Source organism: Crocodylus porosus, unplaced genomic scaffold, assembly GCF_001723895.1.
Source record: "Crocodylus porosus isolate Cpor-Errol unplaced genomic scaffold, CroPor_comp1, whole genome shotgun sequence".
NCBI lineage: Eukaryota > Metazoa > Chordata > Crocodylia > Crocodylidae > Crocodylus > Crocodylus porosus.
Genome location: NW_017728886.1, coordinates 3,581,463 through 3,600,000, shown reverse-complemented (window position 1 = coordinate 3,600,000; position 18,538 = coordinate 3,581,463). Strand labels below are relative to the sequence as shown.

The following is an 18,538-nucleotide window of genomic DNA, read 5'->3' as shown; positions in this document are numbered from 1 at the left end:
TGGAATAGACACATGATGAAGTCTCACCATTCAAAGGAGCTGTTCTGAGTTTGTTGTGCTCACAGATATTCGAATCCCCTGACTCCATGCCCAGCTACATTTATGCAGCGGTGCTGTTGCTCTCTATTTTTACAGAGGCCCCAATAATATTTGTACGACTGCTCCAGGGCATGGAAGCCCAGGAGGGCGATTCAGCGACTCTATGCTGTGATGTGTCCAAGCCTGATGTTGCTGTGCAGTGGAAGAAAGACGCATCCCTGATCCAGTCCAGCAAGAAGTTTGAGATCAAGAAGGAAGGGACTACGCATGCTCTGACAATTCATGATTTAAAGCCTGAGGACTCAGGGGAGTATAGCTGTAGCACAGCTGACAGGAAGACAATGGCCAGCCTTGAGGTTAAAGGTGAGAATCCGTGCCCATCCGTGCATGCTCTGAGACTAGCCATAGTGCAGTACTATGTCCTCAAGTGTTTATACCCTAAAACTGCTCTTGAATGCAAGGGTTTCATTTCTAGGTGAGGAAAACAGTCTCGCCTTAGGTACCTTATTCTTAGGACTGGTCAGGAAGTTCCTAAGTTATATCTGTCATGTATCAGGTCCCTATTCTGTTCTGGGGCAGGGCTGCATCTTCACAGCCTTCTCCTGATCAATAGGTATCCTTGGGGTCCTTTTCATGATGGAGGTAAAATGCAAATGGTCTCATTTTAAGGAGAAAAACACAGATTTCCTCTTTTAAGGAGAAAAATGTGGGTTTTCTCTTTTCAAGGAGAAAAACACAGGAAATGGCAGGTTTGCCCTTGCAGGTTGGCAGACTCCCAGCCTGGAAGGGGTTTGGGGAATGGGAGGAGGGCAATCAGGCGAGGAGTGCCATGTGCATGGGGGCACGGGGCTCCTGCCGGTGGCATCACGCCTCCCTGCCCCACTCTGCCCTGCCATGCTGGGCCCCATCTGCTGGGCCATGGAGGATCCCCTGGGGAGAGCAGCAGGGCAGGGAGCTCCGAGCCTGCAGCGGGCAGCCTCTGTCCCATGGGCTCCGCTGCCTCTGTCCCATGGGCTCCGCTGCCTCTGTCCCATGGGCTCTCTGTGAGTAAAATAAATGCAATGGTGGTTTGCCGAACAGCTTTAGCTTTATTTTGTAGATATGGTTAAAACTGCTCTTTGATTATATAAGCAGCGCTCCAATTCAATTCACTGGGCTTTTTCAAATCCCAAACCTAACTGGCAGCGCTTTGGAAAAATGTGCATCATCCTTGATTTTGCCGAGAGAGGTAAGTCAAAACTGGAACCTGGCAGGTCTGCGCTGCAACTTCAGAGGCTCAGATGATTTCACATCAGGCCTCGTTCTGATTGTTGCAAACCTGCAACCTCACCAAGTTGAAACTGAAAAATGAAACCAAATCCTTTTGTGCCCCCATCTGGTGTCTTGCTGGAAACCCTTCATCACTCTGACCAGCCTTTGAGGACAAAGGCCCTACATTACCCTCCAGTGCAAAACTACTCTGTAAAACATTACATTATACATCACATCACAATATTACCTTATAGCAAGTAAATGATTGACCAGAAAACTATCCTTGAATCTGATACATCTTGGCTAAGTGCAGACATTTGGGAGGGTTATGGGGAAGGTTAGATCAAGTTAAAAATGGCCACCAGGTCTAACTTAGTTCAACCTGGCTCCACAGGAGCAATTGGGGGGACAGGCAGTGTCTGTGGGGCAGGGGTAATCAGCATCTGCAGAGGGATCAGAGGAGCAGGTGGGTTTCACAGGAGTGATGGGGGGGCGGTGACATCCATGGGGAGACGTGGTGGGGGGCAGGTGGGATCTGCAGGAGCGATGGTGGGGGCAGGAGGCATCCAAGGGGGGTTGCAGGCACAGATGGGATCCATGAGAGCGATTGGTGGGGAGGCAGTGTCTGCAAGGCTTGCTCGCGGGGGAAAATGGGGTGGTTTGGAGGTGACTGAGGCTATTTTTAACCCCCCAAAGACCCCTGATCTGCCTCCAATTCCCCTCACCTCCTCTGCTAGCCCTCCCACCCCGCATCCCAAATTACTGGAGATTGGGTGGCCATTTTTATCATGATATAACCTGCCCCGTATCATCAGAAGTGAATGCAGGCAGACCTCATCTCACTACCTACAGGAATGCCATTATTATCTGAATTCTTTTCAATGCACTTGAAAAAAGCAAACCTCCTCTCCTTTTGTCTTAATTCCCCCTTTCAAGCCCTACCCATGCTTTTCAAACATTGGCTGAAGAACGAGGAGGTCGAGGAAGGGTGCACGGCAGCACTGCGCTGCGAGCTGACAAAGCCCGGTGCTCCGGTGGAGTGGAGGAAGGGAGACGTGGTGCTCCGGCCCAGCAACAAGTATGAGCTAAGGCAAGAAGGGACTTTTGTGGAGTTGTTCATCTACGATGTGGACCTTCAGGATGCTGGGGAGTATACGTGTGATTCAGGAGATCAACAGACCACCGCAGCGCTGCAGGTGAAAGGTGAGACAGTTGCGCTGCTGTCCTTCTGCACTGGAACAACACAACTTTTGTTGGTGAACGGTCACTACCATTTCTATGCCAAGAAATGACATTTTAATGTAACTTTGATACAGAGGTTCAATCCACGGTTTGCTTATTAATGGCAGACATAAGGTGGTTGTTTTCAAACAGCCCTAGTTTTATTTTATTTTATTTTATTTTTTGCATCTTGACCTCGCAGCTAGGTACCAGGCAGATTGTCACGGGTGCTGCTGGCTGTGGGCACAAACTACTCAACCTGAGATTTGCCAGTGGGTTTTGTATACTGGTATCTGGGAAAAAGTATTCCCCTATATTTACAATGGCAGGAGAAGGTTAGCGTTGTATATCAGATACTGCTATGTATGAAGGGTCAGCAAATGCTTAACTGCAAATGTGAGGCTGAACCCCTGCTTACAGCATGGCTTTCTGTTCCTCTTTAGCAGCTTGCCTGCTGCAGGGCGGGGACAAGTCCATTACTGGGGTTGTTTTTTGCTCAGGCAGTAGTAACGGATGTTTTGAGATTCAGGTCTCTTCAGTTCAGTCTCCACTGCTGATGAGCCACTTGATGTGTTACATTATACTTGAAATTTGGATCAATACATGCCCAAATGCTATGATTTGCACGTGCAATGTTATGCCATTAGCTGATGGCACATACAAAATATGCGCCATAGAGATGCCTTTTGAAAATGTCCTAATTCCAAGCAGATCTTTACAGAATAGCAGAGATCTACTGTAGTTTTGTCGATAGCTAGTCCCTATGGGCTTCCGGTTCTAGCTCAGTTTGGAGAAGTGGAGAGGCTGCAGTATTTTCTGCTTGTACGTTGTGATTTCAGGAGACTGCAAGAGAGGGAACAGTGATTAATGAAATGGTTTGGTAACCTTCAGTAATCCACATGTGGGCATTATCCCTGCTGTAATTGCTTCTCTGTTGCAGTCCTACCCGTCCTGTTTAAAGAGGAGTTGAATAACGTGGAGTCAGAAGAGCAGGGAACAGCTGTCCTCCAGTGCGAGGTCTCCAAGCCCGATGCTCCTGTTGAGTGGAGGAAAGGCGCAGTGGTGCTTCAGCCCAGTGACAAGTATGAGATGCGGCAGAAAGGCTCCCTGGTTGAGCTAATTATTCATAACTTGGAGGCGAAGGATTGTGGCGACTACACTTGTAGCACTGGATATGAGATAACCCGAGGTTCTGTGTCTGTCCACGGTAAGATGAAACACATTTTTCTTCTCTGGTTGTATTTCACATTCAGGCGCCTCCTAAGCCAACAGGCCAGTCTTAATTCTCATCTACACAAGTGCCATTCCCTTGATTTCTTTCCTGCCTTCAGCGCAGCACCAAACCTGATTGCAGACCATCCATACTTATATTATAACAGAGCTCAAAAACAGTCTGCAATACAAGGTGATCCCATTTACTTGATCAACTAGTTGCTTTGAGCTACTGCCATGAAAACACTAAACACGTTGTTAATGTGTATTGCTAGTTATAATCGTCCTTGTTGTTCTTATCACTGTTGTTGGTGTGTTGTAGCAGTGCACGTAGCCACCACACTTAAATCACAAGCCAGAGTGCCTGCCATTAAGGGTATGTCTATAAAGGAAGGGGAGCGCCATGCTGGGAAATGCCATGATCACTTTATCTACACACTACATCTTGAACCAGAACCAGCGTAGCCGTGTTAGTATGGCTCTGCATGAAAGCTAGTACACTCTGCTTCTCATAAGCAATGACATCTTGAAGTGGTTATACCGCTTCTGGCTTGGGAGGTAGCACGGCGTGTCTCAGCACGGTACTGCCTGATGCCACCTAGACACGCTCTCAGACACCAAATAGACACTGAAAGTTTACAATCTCAGCGAAGATGATTGTAACATGCCGGACACGTCGGGAATTGGTCAAAACACTGTTAAAGTGGAATAGTGTCTGTGCTGGTGAGTGGGTAAAGGATGTTCATGGGAAACAAACCTGGAAGTAGATTGTAGACCCCTTTAAACCAATTAATCACTAAGTGCTACAAGTTGGATTCTGTCGGGACCACTAGAAGTGTCGGGACATCAGTCCCGTGGAAGCAGTATGTATATGTTTTTTGCTTTGTGTTTTTCCTTGGTACCACTTTTCTCGCTCTGTTATGCAGAAGAGGAAGCACAGATAGTTTGTGCTTTAAAGAACACGGATGTCTTTGTGGCGGAGACAGCCACATTCACCTGTGAGCTCTCGCGCCCGGGCATCCCGAATGTACAGTGGTGGCTTGATGGAGCTTTCCTTCAGAACAACTCTATGAATGAAATCTCAGTGCGGGATGGGAAAATCCACACTTTAACCCTAAAGGACCTGGGGTCCAATGATTCGGGGACTGTCACCTTCAGAGCTGGGTCCCTCGTATCTTCAGCTAAATTAGTAGTCAAAGGTACTTTTCTTTGGAAGATGCCAATGGCCAACTCCAGAACTGCTCAACATACTAGTGCTTATGCCTTCTGGTTACCCTTATGAAATTCCTTCAAAATAGCATGCTGTTCTACCAGTAACATAGTGTTTGCATCATTAGAAGGCCATGAAACCATGCTTAGTCCTGAAGCCTCTACTCAAGCAAGTTGCTCTTATTCATGCAAGCAGAAGCACCAGCTCCAACAAATCTACTACTTGGGATTGCTTGAGTAAGAGATTGCAGGATCCAGCTTGTTATCTTACAAGAGGCAGCAAAATTCACTTGTGCAGAAAATCAAGGATGACAGCCGAGCCTTTCCACTGTGGCACCAGGGTTTTATTGTTCATTATTACTATAATATGACATTAACAGCTGCCCTGCCACTGCTCTACAAAAGATTGAGCCTGGTTCACTAGTATGCTGCTTTGCATTCAAATCAATGCATTCCTAGGCCCATGAGCCTGGGAATACAGAATTTAGAGTGATGGCTCAGTGGATCTCCATGGAGTCAAGTTGCAATAATGTCAGGGTTATATAGCAGAGAGTAAGGATCAGTAGTTTATCATCCATGTACCATTAGTCAGCATTGTATTGGTAATGTTTTGTTGCTTTTTTTACTTATGGTGTAAGGGTAACCACAAATTGCACATAAAACTGAGCTTAAAACTTGCTGGTAAAGAAATCTAGTCACAGACACTTCTTGGCTGGTTTTCAGGAAAGCTGTGACAGTTCCGGAAGTAGGACAAAAATAGTGTTCCCTATCTTTCTTGTAGGCAACTCCTTTCCAATAACATTGGGAACTATCTAGAAGGTTAACTGTTCCTTCTGTTAAAATTTACTCCGTGTTGGTTAGCTAAACCCTTTAACCCAAGAGTAGTCAGAGATGGAGAACGGCAGTCTGGGACCACCATCAGCTTTTCTCTTGGCCTAATGTGTTCCTTGCTGTACCATCCATTTTGTGAGAGATTTGCCCTTTGGAGATAAGACGATAAATTCCTCGTGTCTAACACCAAAGGACACTATTCTGAAGCCCAGAAATGGCATGCATATTTGCAATGCAATTTGAATTGTCTGAGGACAGAGACTCTGATTCTGCAGCCTTCCAGGAGTACAACTCAGATGGATCTGCTGCAAAACATAAATGAATAGTTATTGTTAATTGTTTTGTACACCTCATTTTGTAGCTTAAAAAAGGGCATCACGAAGCTTGTAATAGTGGGAGGTTTTATGCACCCAGCGACACCAATGGGATTTTTGCTACAGATTTGAATGGGAGGAGTAGATGGCATATAACTAGAACAGGAAGGGCATTTAAAAGAGACCACCCAGTTGTTAAACCATGCTCAGTAATGCTCCGTTTGCTAGGAAGGTAAAGCACTAGTAATATTCTAACCATGCTTGTATTAACAAACACTTTTCTACACTTTATCCTGGGCAAAGGTGTCGAATGATTGAACTATCCCTCTCCCTCCCCTCTGCGTGCCCCATTTGCATTCATTCCCATGTTATCATGAGTCTTTCTCCTTCCCTCATTCCCATTATTCGAGTGTAACACCTGTTTATAAAGGGACAAGTTCCATAACAATTCAAATTTCATGACATGTTGGCTTCTCTGGCCCTTACTATATCCATTATAACAGCAGTCAAACATGGCCAGGCCTTCATGGGTGTGCCAAGGGCTACAAAAGGATGAGAGCTGCAGGAGCTGTGCCTCGCAGGAGAAAGGTTGTAGAGAGGCTGATATTTCAATCTCCATTTTCACTTTTGACAGATTTACACAGTACATTACCTCTGAGTGCTCCAAAGTACTTAGAGAGGCTCCCCAGCCCAAACCTTAGCTTCTTTTTGTGAAGCTTACAAAATCTTGGGTTCGGTTAGGCTTATGGTATTACCCTAGCAGCTATTTCAACAGTAGCGCCTTACAAGGCAGTAAAGACTTCAAACCTTCAACAGCGGCTGTGCAGATCTCCACTTTCTCAGGGGAAGCTAGGTCCTGGGCTCTGGTCCTGGTGCATTTTGCATTGAATAGTCTTTAGATAAAAGGCATAAACAGGGGAGCAGGGGCTAGAGCCCAGCCAGGGCTCCTGTCTTTCTTTTGCTCACTGTCCCTTTGGCTTCATGACTATTGGACTCTTTTCCACCCAGGGGCCTGGCTTCAACATGAGAGAAGGGTGCCTTCAGCCCAGCCCAGCCTATAGCCGGGTGGCTAGGACACTCTCTGGGAAAGTGGAAGGTGTGAAGCTGAAGATGATTTTTAATTCAGGTGTCTCACTTCCTGGGCGAGTGCCCTCCCCATCAGGCTGCTAGGCTACAGATTGGGTGGGTCCCCCTCCTCTGCCATTTGGGTAGGCAGCATCTTCCCAGGGAGGATTAGGGTCCAGGGGCATGTCACGTGCCGCCCAGAGGGGCAGGAATTCACATGTCCTGTTTCTTGAAGGCATATCTCTCCTCTGTGCTAATGTGCAAATGGCTTCGCATTGGCAGAACGGGAGAGTTATGCTCACTGCGTGGCTTGGAGTGGGATCAGCCTTTGGCCTGAGAAAGCTTTGCGCCTCCCTGGGTGGAAGGTGATTACTTCCTGCACGGGCAAAGGATCACTACGTCATAGAGGTCCAGTAGGATGTGCGCCATGGAGCTTTCCTTTGGCAATGCTGTATATTTGGTAATATAAAGTGCAAACACAGTTTTATCAGAGTTTTTTAACAGCTGGAAGCTCATCATTTGAGGATTTCTAGCCCTACTTAATCATTTGGAAGTACACCACAGCCGGTTTCACGTTTCAGCAGAGACTTACCTCCCATTCTAATTGAATTAGTCAGGCAGCTCAAGCCCCTGCAGTTTTGCTGAATATTTTCATCTTGGTGTCTCCATTTTGTTGAAACCACTTAAGCATCTCCTTAAATCCATCCATTGCACCCTGCAAACATTTGGAGAAGCACTGACATGCTCAAGGGTGGCTGCTTTTGTGTGTGTCATTGCTTCGGGGGGAGGAGGTGTCATGGAGATTAAGTGAATCGCAAGAGATGCTCGCCACAAAAAAGTAGCATCGGTGAGCTCTTTGGCATCTGTGCTCAGATTTGTGATGTGAACACTCCTCACATGCCACGCTTGCTTCCACGCTGCTTGATGCTGACACAAGCCAACACTAAACGTGCTAACTAGCAACGCCCCCGGTCAGCCTCGAGCTTGGGATGTTGTGCTGTTTGCTTCCTGTGCTACACAGGCGCTGTGCTTGTCAAAATCTAAGCTGCCATTTCCATAAGGATCTACTAATGCATGTCCCTCCTGACCTATTGGTTGACAGATCCAACCATTGAGGTGGTCAGTCCAATGCAGGACATTACCGTTGATGAAGATGGCACGGCAGAGTTCATATGCCAGTACTCTAGGCCAGTGCAGGCCACGTGGAAGAAAAATGATCAGGAAGTTCATGCAGATGGGCAACGAGTCATTGTGGAGCAGGACTGGAATGTAGCCAAGCTAAAAATTAAACCTGCGCTTCCAGAAGACACTGGCATCTATTCTTGTGAAGCTGGAGGCACTAGAGTGGTGGCTATGCTTGATGTTCAAGGTGAGGTCTTCCAGCCCAAAAGGAAGACTGTCAGTGTGATTGAATAGAAACCAAAAGAAGACCATAGCAGCAACGGATATACAGTGGCAAATCACGACCTACTCATTGGGTGATCATTCCACTACCAACAACAGTGACAAACATATTGGGCAGTTAGTGCAAAATGAATGTGGAACTGTGCAAATTTCCATTGGAATTTAATTCCAATTAATGCCCCTGTATAAATCCACGTGGGCATAGGTGGTCACCCTTGCTCTGCAATGAACTGAATTTGGTTGTAGCACTAGTCAAAGGGATATGTCCTGCTGAGTTACTGTCATGTTATAGAGGTGATGTTGCTGGACATAAGAAAGCAAAACTACTACTGAGCCCTCATGTAATGCTTTTTTGCATACAAAGTGCTTTAAAAACGTTAATGGATAAAGAGGCGTTTGTTTTTATTTTCAGTTGATCTAATCTACAGCTAACCTAGCTTGAGTAATATAGCTAATGAAAATGTTGATTGCTTGAAAAGCATTTTCTAATTGGTAATTAATTTTTGCAAACGTCCTTGGGAAAGAGACAATGGAAAAATAGAAGAATTTTTTTCTGTAACAGTGTGCGATTCTGCTGAACTCCGCAGGCGTTTTACTTTTGATTTGAAAGGGTTCAGGGTTTGATATCACATATATATAATCTTTATTAGTGTAAATAACAGGTGTGAGGATTGAAACTTTGCATTTGTTTCTGACTCAGTTACTCTGAGGGTGAGTTCAAGGGTCACAATTTTTTCTCTCTAGCTTAGGTACCTGTATCACCCCACACAGTAGTATACAAGTGCCTTGCAGTCTTTCTTGTAGGTATATATTCTCAATGTAGGACAGAGTGGGAGCATCTACATGTGCAATTGGCATGCCCAGATAAACTGCACCAGTGTTAATTGCTCCCAGGTGCAGTATTTCCACGTGCGCCCAGGACTGCAGCACTTTGAGCTGGGCTGGCAGAAGGCCCAGGAGGTCAGCCTGCAAGCTGGGGGCTCCTCTGATTTGGCTCAACATGCTGTGGAGGGGCTGGCCTGGGGCATGAGGGTACTTCAGTGCAGGGCTAGCCAGCAAGCACCTCTGCGCTGTAGCACCCTTGTGCCCCAGTAAGCCCCAGTCACCGTCTACACATTTGTTGCGGTGGAGTAAATAACTCCACCATAGGACAGTACTGGACAGTACTTGTGTCAGGCAGTACTATGCTATGGTGGAGTTAATTAGTTTACTCCTGCCTGATAGTGCTGCACATCTAGATGGTGACACTTTACTGTGGAGCTAAGTAGTCAGCTCTGCAGTAAAGCGCACGTGAAGATGCACCCAGTGAAAACTAAATATAGGTCTGGATCTTATTTCACTTCTTAGTGGACTTGGGCATCTAAAAGTAACCTTGTTCCCTCCTGCTCAAATCTCTGAAAACCTGTTAAAGCCTCTACTTGCGCAGTGTCATCTTAGCTTCGAGGCCAGGTCAGAAAAAGAAGCGAGGAGAAGGAAAACCAATCCACTCTTGCATTAATGTTTTTTTAGGGATTTGAATGTGGCAAATTAGGATTATATTTAGCCACCAGGCCTACTAAGTGGAACAGGAAGTGACTTAATTCCAGGAAAAAATTGCAAGGGACATTTTCAGCCCTGGAACTGGGGATAAGTAAGAATGTGTTTCAAACAAGAGTACTGTGTGCTTGCTGGTATTAACTCCCAGTAGCAGTTTACAGGGCCTTGACATGCAATGGCTGCAGGTGAGGCCCTGACTCCCATTGACTTCAGTGGGAGTTCAGCATGGGGAAATGGCTGTCCAATATTCACAGCATATCAGGGTGGATTTGTTTTAAGTCAAAAAAATTTAAATCATGATTTAAATTGCTTGATTTAATCATTACTTTCTACAAAAAGTGCATTCTTGTTGTTTGCTATCCTTTATTAATTTAACTTTTTGAAACTGCACTTTCAGAGAGAGGTAAGGACTTGATTGTGTGCATACAACTTGCAGAGAGACAATAGGGCTGATGGGTGGGTAATCAGACCTGCTATCTCCCACTTCCATACACTGCTTTTAACAAGGATGTTAACATCTCCTCTCATCTCCATACACTGCTGTTAACAAGGATGTTATCTCTGGAGACAACAAACTCCCCCATGCCCAAAGAAGGGTGTTCATGCTCAAGAGCTTGCAAAGAATTTTTCCAACTATTTAGTTAGTCTAATAAAAGATATCACATCTACCCAAATACCTTGTCTGCCTATGATCTTTGGAGACACAAATCCACAGTTTGAGGACTGAAACTAGGCATCATAGAGATGCTTAATGGGATCGTCTAGACTGAGCACTGAGTCCCATTGGGTAGAGTAGTTTTATTTAATCTTTACTAATCTATAGAGGAGCCTCTGGGAACCCTATAAGATTGTGCCCCTAATATAGTCCATGGCCTGTTGTAACCTATTTATGCAACTTCTAAAAAGGTTACATGAATATATTGTCTCAACTAATATATAATTAGAAGTTATAATCCCTATTCCATGCTGATATCTTTGAGTTTTAACATATCCTAAATTAAAACCCCGGTGGAGCCACCTACCCTGCATTTGGGGGCTGGACTTGATGATTGTCCGAGGTCCCTTCCAGCCCTAACGTCTATGAACTCTATGAAGACTATCATTATGTTTTCTTTTTAAAAAGCATCTTACCAAAAAAAAAAAAAAAAAAGGAGATTAAAGAAAAAAAAATTTGCATTTTTAAAAATCCATTTTTTCCCCCCAAAAATCATTGATTTTTATCTACCCTGCAGCCTACCATTTAAAACAGAACTCTACCAATCGCACCTGAACACTCCAGTAATCGAAGGAAATCGGGATCAAAGCTGTGGAGCATTGCTCACATGTAATGTCTTAGTAACTTGTTTCCTACCATCTGCACAGGGAATTCTCACTTCCGGTTAGCAGGCCCGTTACTTTGATCAGAAATAGTGATGTTTCCGATAAGAGGTCTGATCTCTAGCGTCCTGTTTAGGTTCAGTCTGTGTCATAGATACTAGTCAATCATACGGCATTTGTCGGAGAAACATTATTATTTGTTGTAGCATTCTGCGCTTCTGTAGTGCCTCCCTTTTTAGGGTCTGAAGGCTTTTAATAAGTATTAATCCAGTTAGTCTTCAGACACCCTCTAGGAGTTTGTCTACATTTACTTTAGGAGTCTAAAGCACAGGGATGCTAAATGACCAGGATAAATTTAAACAGGATTGGATGCTGCCCCTAGCTCCAGTCTGGTGCTTGAACCACAGCACCATTGCTCCTCCCTTTAAACAGGCATGTTGAGAAATGTTGGTGACTCAATTCTGCTAGCAAATAAGCAGTTCACTATTAATATTCTAGGTGACAACCCATTGCACGTCTGAGATGTCAGGGTGACTAAGGAAGCTGCTAAGCAGAAATAGTTTGTGACACTGTTATAACATGAGGATCCTGGCATGTAATTCATATAAATACCACATGCAATCTGCTTACCCAGCTGTATGTGCAAAAAAATTGCTATACTGTAAGATAGCACATGCCTAGCTTGCCTCTGCAGTTAGCCTGGCTGCACGCACAAACTGGGTGGGTGCATCGAATGGATTACCTACACATGAAGTTGGTCATGTAGTTGCAGTTATTGTGTGCACACAATTTTGCATGCACACTTGCTCCTACACTCCGATTAGAAAGCCAGGCTCTGCATGTATTTCAGAGGAATTTAAGAATCTGTTAAAGGCTGGTGACTGTAAAGATATCACCTATTTAAAAGCTTGTCATTTTACAAATGTTCCTTTAAAGGGCTTTGAAAAAGATTGGTTTGCCTAGTTATCAGGTATCATGGCATTGCCAACAATAGTCTCTTCCTGAAATAAAGGTATGGCATATTTTGCATGAAATGTGGTAAAGTTTTAACCCAAGCTGTCTACCCAAATGTGCCCAGCAGTGCTATGCACTGTACACGTGGAGGAGGTTGATAAGAAATGCTTCCTATTTTGCACAAAATGGATCTAATTATTGTCTTGCCCTGGCTATGGCTCTTTGTATCATTTGCCCTTGAACGATGGACCTATGCATATAAACTGTATATAATTCCTTTCTTTTTTCATGAAGCCAGTGGTCAGGTTACCAGATAAATGCTGATTAGACACAGAAGGATTTATCAATTCACTATTAAGCTACATCATTGCTGTGGACTTTTTTGAAACTCTAAGATGATGTGCCAATCATTGAAATGAAAAGGAGAATCCACAAGATAGTTTTCCATGTATGATTTTCCTTGCATTCGCTTGTCCAGGAGATGGGGATTATTTAGGAAGTTCCAAGATGCATTAATACTTGAATATGTGAGAGCAAAATAGCTGATGTTGTCTATCATTTCCCTTTTGCTTTAGCCAAGAACAGTATTATGCAGGGTTTGGAGAACGTGGAAGCAGTAGAAGGTGGCGAAGCCCTGTTTGAATGCTACCTTTCCAAACCAGAGACCTACAATTATAATTGGCTGATTGATGACGAGCCTGCCAAAACCACAGAAAACGTTGAGATGGTTTACTTTGAAAATGGGCGCAGGCATCTCCTCCTGTTGAAGAACCTCACTCCCCAGGACAGCTGCAGGGTGACATTCATGGCAAGCAATGCAGTGACGTCCGCCTTCCTGACAGTGAAAGGTAATGCCGATTCCCTGGGGCTATGATAACGGCCCCCAACGAAGCTTGAATAGCAGCATGGGTCGGTCTGCTCCCTGCTTTACTGCTGTTCCTCAAAGAGAGAAGGGTTGCTGAGTTTTACATCTTAGTTTTCACGTTCTGTGTGACATGGCCGTCTTTGTGAGCTGCTGCGTATGTCACACAGTGCTAATGTAATGTTAAATGAGCTAGAAGCAGGCAGTACCTACAGGATTAGTGAGTATCCTAATGGGACATGAAATAGGCACTTGAACACTTCACATGTCATAGTTACATCATCATCATCACCACAGATTCCAGCATTTCAGAAATGTTGGGACCTACAATCAGCTTGTAAAGCTGCTTCCTATAATACAGCAGAGCAAAGGCCTGAGTCAGGTCCACCTTTAATTCACTGGATTTTATATTGTTTTAACACAATACAAGAAAGCCTCGGCAGTCCAGCTTCTGAAGGCTTTGCTGTTCATAATTGCACTGCATAACCTAGATTTCAAAAGAATATCATCGGCTTACTATGTCTCAGGATGCATCAAGTAACTCCGATCTGCCAAACTTTGCTTCAGTACTTTGGGGTCTGATTGTGTGTTTTTTAACTGCAGGATGGCGCCTGGAGTTTTTGAAGCCCATAGTTAATACTGAAGTCCTGGTTGAGGACCAAGCTACATTTAGCTGTCTTTTAAGTGAAGCAGTGCCAGTCAGTGAGATTGCCTGGTATATTAATGACATGGAGATCCAACCTGACGAGAACTGGGAAATCCAGGTAGATGGTAACAGCTACAAACTGATCCTAAAGAAAGCCCAACTGCATCATTCTGGAGAGGTGACGTTTGCATCAAGGGATGCCATTGCGTCAGCCAAGTTATCTGTAATAGGTAGGTTCACGCATTATATATTTCTACCAAAGCTAGCCATTTGCTCTTGAATCCTCAGCCTCATCCCTCTGATTTTCTTTGCAGTTGTGCCGGTTTCTTTTCTCCTTCCAGCTTTTCTAGAACCGGCAAGATTCTGCTGCACTATTGCGCCATGATTGAAAACATTTTGCCTTGTTAAGTGAAAATTGAACCAAACTAATGATGAGAAATCTTTTCTCAATCTTAGCTGAAATCCATTGTTTTGTGACGTATAGCTCTTCTGTATGGCATGAAGGAGAAGCATGCAGAAACCAGTTCCCTAAGTAAATGTGCTATTTCTTATTTAAAACAATACTCTGCAAACTCCCCAGCATTAGGGAGAGTTGAAATAGTAAGTCAAGAAAGAATATTGATTTAAAGAAAAAAAAAATCGTACTTTCAGTCTGGACTTTCATGGTGAGTCAGTCTTTCTGATGTTGTAGTGCATAAATTTGCTGTGCACATATAGCGTATTGGTTATATTTAATGACACATCAGTCAGTGTTCATTTAAGTCCCATAGGTCATATAGGAGCAAATTTGCAGTAACGATATCTAATTTTGGTGCATCTGTGTTTTAGAAATCCTGAAATGGGTCAAGTGGGTTGTTAGACTTCATGAGTTGTAGCATGAACCCAAACAAGAAGCTGATTGATTGTCAATCCAGGCTTTGCCCATTCAAAGCAGTGTTTTGGGTTCCCAAGATTTAGAAGCCAGTGTTGGTCTAATTTATCCTGCAGTTTTGTGTTATGTATTATTTCAGTGACCAAACAGTGGAAGGCCACTTACTTGGTCATTGGCATTAAAGAGAGTTATTTCTCTCTTCTAAGCCAAAGTATATGTTGAATGGTTACGGGTTATGCTTTGGGTTAGGTGGAGTGTACTGTTTAGTATCCAAGGAACCTGTAGGGACACGGTTCTGGTGTCTTCTTATACTCTTGTTTTATTTACTGTTTTACATAGCGAAAAACACCCCAAAGACAAAAGCCTTGGGGCAGTTTCCATCAGATCTATTACAGAGATTGTGCTGTCTTGTGATGACTCCATTTCCATTGAGACTAGGCCTGGAATGACTCAAATCTGGGCCTGACCATCCCTTAAAGTTGGGGATATTCTGGCCTGATCTTTGTATCTTAAATTCATCTCTACTTAGTATCTGATGGGACAAGATGGCTTTGAATCTCTTAAGAATCAGGAAGAAGCTATGGTAGATATTAGGCCATCTGCAGTGGTTGGTTGGAAAGTATTGCTTGTTATTTCTAGGCTTTGGTTCACAGCCTAGCCTGAAAAGAGTTGTCTCTTCTGCAAAGACTTTCTTTTTCATAGACCCAACGCTGCTTACATTCATACCAAGAGAAAAATTGAATGTCTGGCTTAGGTGTTTCCTCATTTCCTATATAAGGGCTTCTTGGAGATCTCACTAAAATGCAGCAACCCTCTTTCTCTTTTGCCATGCGTCACTGGAACTTTATTGTACCCTCAGCCCTCCCTGATCCCCCTGAAGATCCAGAGATTGTAAGTAAGAGCAGCCATTCTGTAACTCTGTCCTGGTTCACCCCCCTGAGCAACGGCGGCTGTGGCATCCTAGGCTACAATGTTGAGAGGAAACCCCCAGATAGTGGTTGGCAGCTGTGCAACGAGGAGCTTATTCCAAACACCGAGTTTGTGGTGGACAACCTCAGGCCGGGAGAGCCCTACCGATTCCGCGTTGCTGCCGTCAACAAAGTGGGTGTTGGCAAACCGGTGCACATCCCTCAGACCGTGCAGCTAGGTGAGAGATGGAGATGCTCCCATGGCGCGTCAAGAGCTAGTCCAGGCCTGTGTTTCGCATGGCATGCCTGCTTCCACGCACATGCAAGGGACCTCCCACTGGAGTGATGAGACTACACGATGGCCTCTTTCGGTGCTATGATGCAAGCCCAGTGTTGCCATGTCCAGGAGAGAGGGTGGGAAAAGTGTTCCAGGCTGAAGCAAAGCGAAACCTGCTGCGTTGTCTATCTGTTCAGCGCCTTTCTCTCCAAGCTGCATCTACCTGCCCTGTGGCCTGCAGTGCATCTCTGTGTTTTGTCTGATCGCCGTGATGGAAATCAGCTGCAGTGATTGAAAAGGGGCATGCTGGAATGGCTATGTCACTGTGTGATTGATGGTACCTCCGACTCAGGATGCATGCAAGGAGAGGCAGTATTGCCTTCATAGTATGCCCCTCTCTCTCTGTCTCTCTCACTTTCTCTCTTTATAATATTTGTGGATTTGTTGTTTACCACCTGAAACACATCATGGTGGATACTGATTTCCAGTTGCTTCAGTATCTTTTTCTGGAGCCCTCCACATTATAAAGAGACAGAGTGCCACTCTTTCACTGCTCTTGGCGGCTGTCTTGTAATGATTCTTTCTACCACCCATCACAAACTATCTTGTTTCTTCCTAAGCACTATTTGCTTTCTACTGTCTTTTCTATTTCTTTGTCATCTATTCTTCTATTCATTTTTTTATACCTTTTTTTTACAACCTTGGCTAAGTTACATGAACATCCAACCACCATATTTGCTCCATGTTCACTTCATTCTGGCTAGACAGGTATTACACATGTTCATCTCTCCTGCTGTTTGGGTAGCAGTGTCATGTGGATGGGTTGTGTTTGGAAGGTCACCTACCAAAGTGAAGAACCTAATGAGACACTTTCCCACTATTTGGGAGTTTAGACACTAGAATGAAGATGTCATCCTTTTCCCACCAAATATAAGATGGAGGCAGCTTTCAAGAACCATTCCCCCCACCCCTTTTATATCTTCCTCCTATATTGAATTATTTCTTTGTCGCATTAAGGCAACACCACTCTCCATTTATCTCCGAGTTTCTAACTTATAGTAAGACCATGTAGGACCAATATGGCCAACCTTGAGGGTTATGTGAGGTCATATGTGAGACTTGGCAAGAGTGCTTAAACAAGTACTAAATGACTGTACAGCAACCAGCATTACTGCGCAGTACCATCCCCGCACGGTTCTTTTCTGATGCTACTGTGCATTAGCAACGAGCTTTTGCACAGAAGCTCCTTACTATGGTGCAGTAGTGTTGCCTTCATGATTAGTGCCTGTCAATGCTACTGCACCATAGCAACGAGCTACTGCACTGTAGCAATGAGCCACAGTGCTGTAGCAACGAGCTACAGTGCCATAGCAACAAGCTATTGCACCATAGCTCGTTCCTACAGCGCAGTAGCATCTTGTGAACATGCACCCAGTGTCATGGTAATTCTTGGATCATTAGAGGTTGCAAACTCTAAATCCTATCTGTTTTCTTTCCTTTCATTTCCTTTTCTTTTCTCTCTCATTTTCTTTTTCCTTTCTTTTCTTCATTGATTTTCCAATTATCATGTACAGCAGTTAAACAAAGAATCTAAAACTTAAAGATTGAAAGCCTGCATAGTTCATAGGCTCCATGTTAGTCCTGTACTGATTTATTTTGGTCAGCATAGAGGAGAAGATAGTACTTTCGCTGTCTTTAATGCCCTGATTTTTATTATTGCAGAGCCTCCAATTACGATCACTCAACATTTAGTAGGCAAGTCAGTCTTGGAAGGGGAGGTGGCCCGCTTGGAGTGTGAGTTATCCAGAGAAACCCGAGAGGCGGTTATGTGGCTCAAAGGAAAAGAACGCATACACGCTGGAGGAAGGTATGAAATCATCTCTGAGGGCAAGAACCAGGCACTCCTTATTCATGCATTCAAGCCTGAAGACCAAGGTTCGTATACCTGTGTAGCTTCACCAGACGTCAAGTCCTCTGCCAGCTTGTCTCTTGAAGGTACAAGTAATTTGTGCTTAATGACTTGCATTCATGCTATTGATGGACACCTTGTTGCCTCGATGTAATTGAGGCTGGAACTTAGTTTTCATTATAAACCCAATAATTGGCCTCCCTCTAAAATCCACAATAAAGATTATCAGCCTCAGTTTTGTACGGGTAAATCCATCACTGATTATAATTTCCCTGCACCTTATAGATAACTAACTAGGATATAAGAATTTGTCTGCCGGTTTTGATATGCTCAGATAAGAGTTTCCTGATTTATGATAAGTTAAAAAATGGCCCTGAAACTTTGCAATCAAGAGTAAAAACAAAACCTAGAAAAGGAAAAGATACATTTGAATTTGCTAAATTAATATCATTAACATTTGTTACACAGGTCTTTGATTAACATTTTAATGGCTTCCACAGAGTTTAGACTAAAGTTTAAATTGCGTCTCATTAGCTCCTATGAGCTTAATGTAGGTCATCAGCTGACCCCCTAGTGTCACGGAGGCACTGGGGTGCTCCGTGCCTGAGAGAGGACAGAAGGTGAGCTGTCAGTCACCAAGGCAGCTCAGGTGCGGTTTGACAGAGCTGCCAATCAGCAGGGCAGCGCAGCTGCGGGTTGCTAGGGCAACCAG

General features: G+C 44.3%; 1 protein-coding gene across 1 annotated transcript in view; it reads left to right on the top strand.

The window, feature by feature from the left end:
- The window catches only part of OBSCN (obscurin, cytoskeletal calmodulin and titin-interacting RhoGEF), a 223,829-nt gene that overhangs the window by 157,704 nt on the left and 47,587 nt on the right, over window positions 1-18,538 (top strand). Inside the window, exons 57-64 of the mRNA XM_019543669.1 lie at window positions 136-402; window positions 2,227-2,493; window positions 3,452-3,718; window positions 8,245-8,511; window positions 12,929-13,201; window positions 13,819-14,091; window positions 15,592-15,879; window positions 17,640-17,912. Coding sequence (XP_019399214.1) covers window positions 136-402; window positions 2,227-2,493; window positions 3,452-3,718; window positions 8,245-8,511; window positions 12,929-13,201; window positions 13,819-14,091; window positions 15,592-15,879; window positions 17,640-17,912 — 2,175 coding nt within the window. The remainder of the gene's footprint in view (window positions 1-135; window positions 403-2,226; window positions 2,494-3,451; window positions 3,719-8,244; window positions 8,512-12,928; window positions 13,202-13,818; window positions 14,092-15,591; window positions 15,880-17,639; window positions 17,913-18,538) is intronic.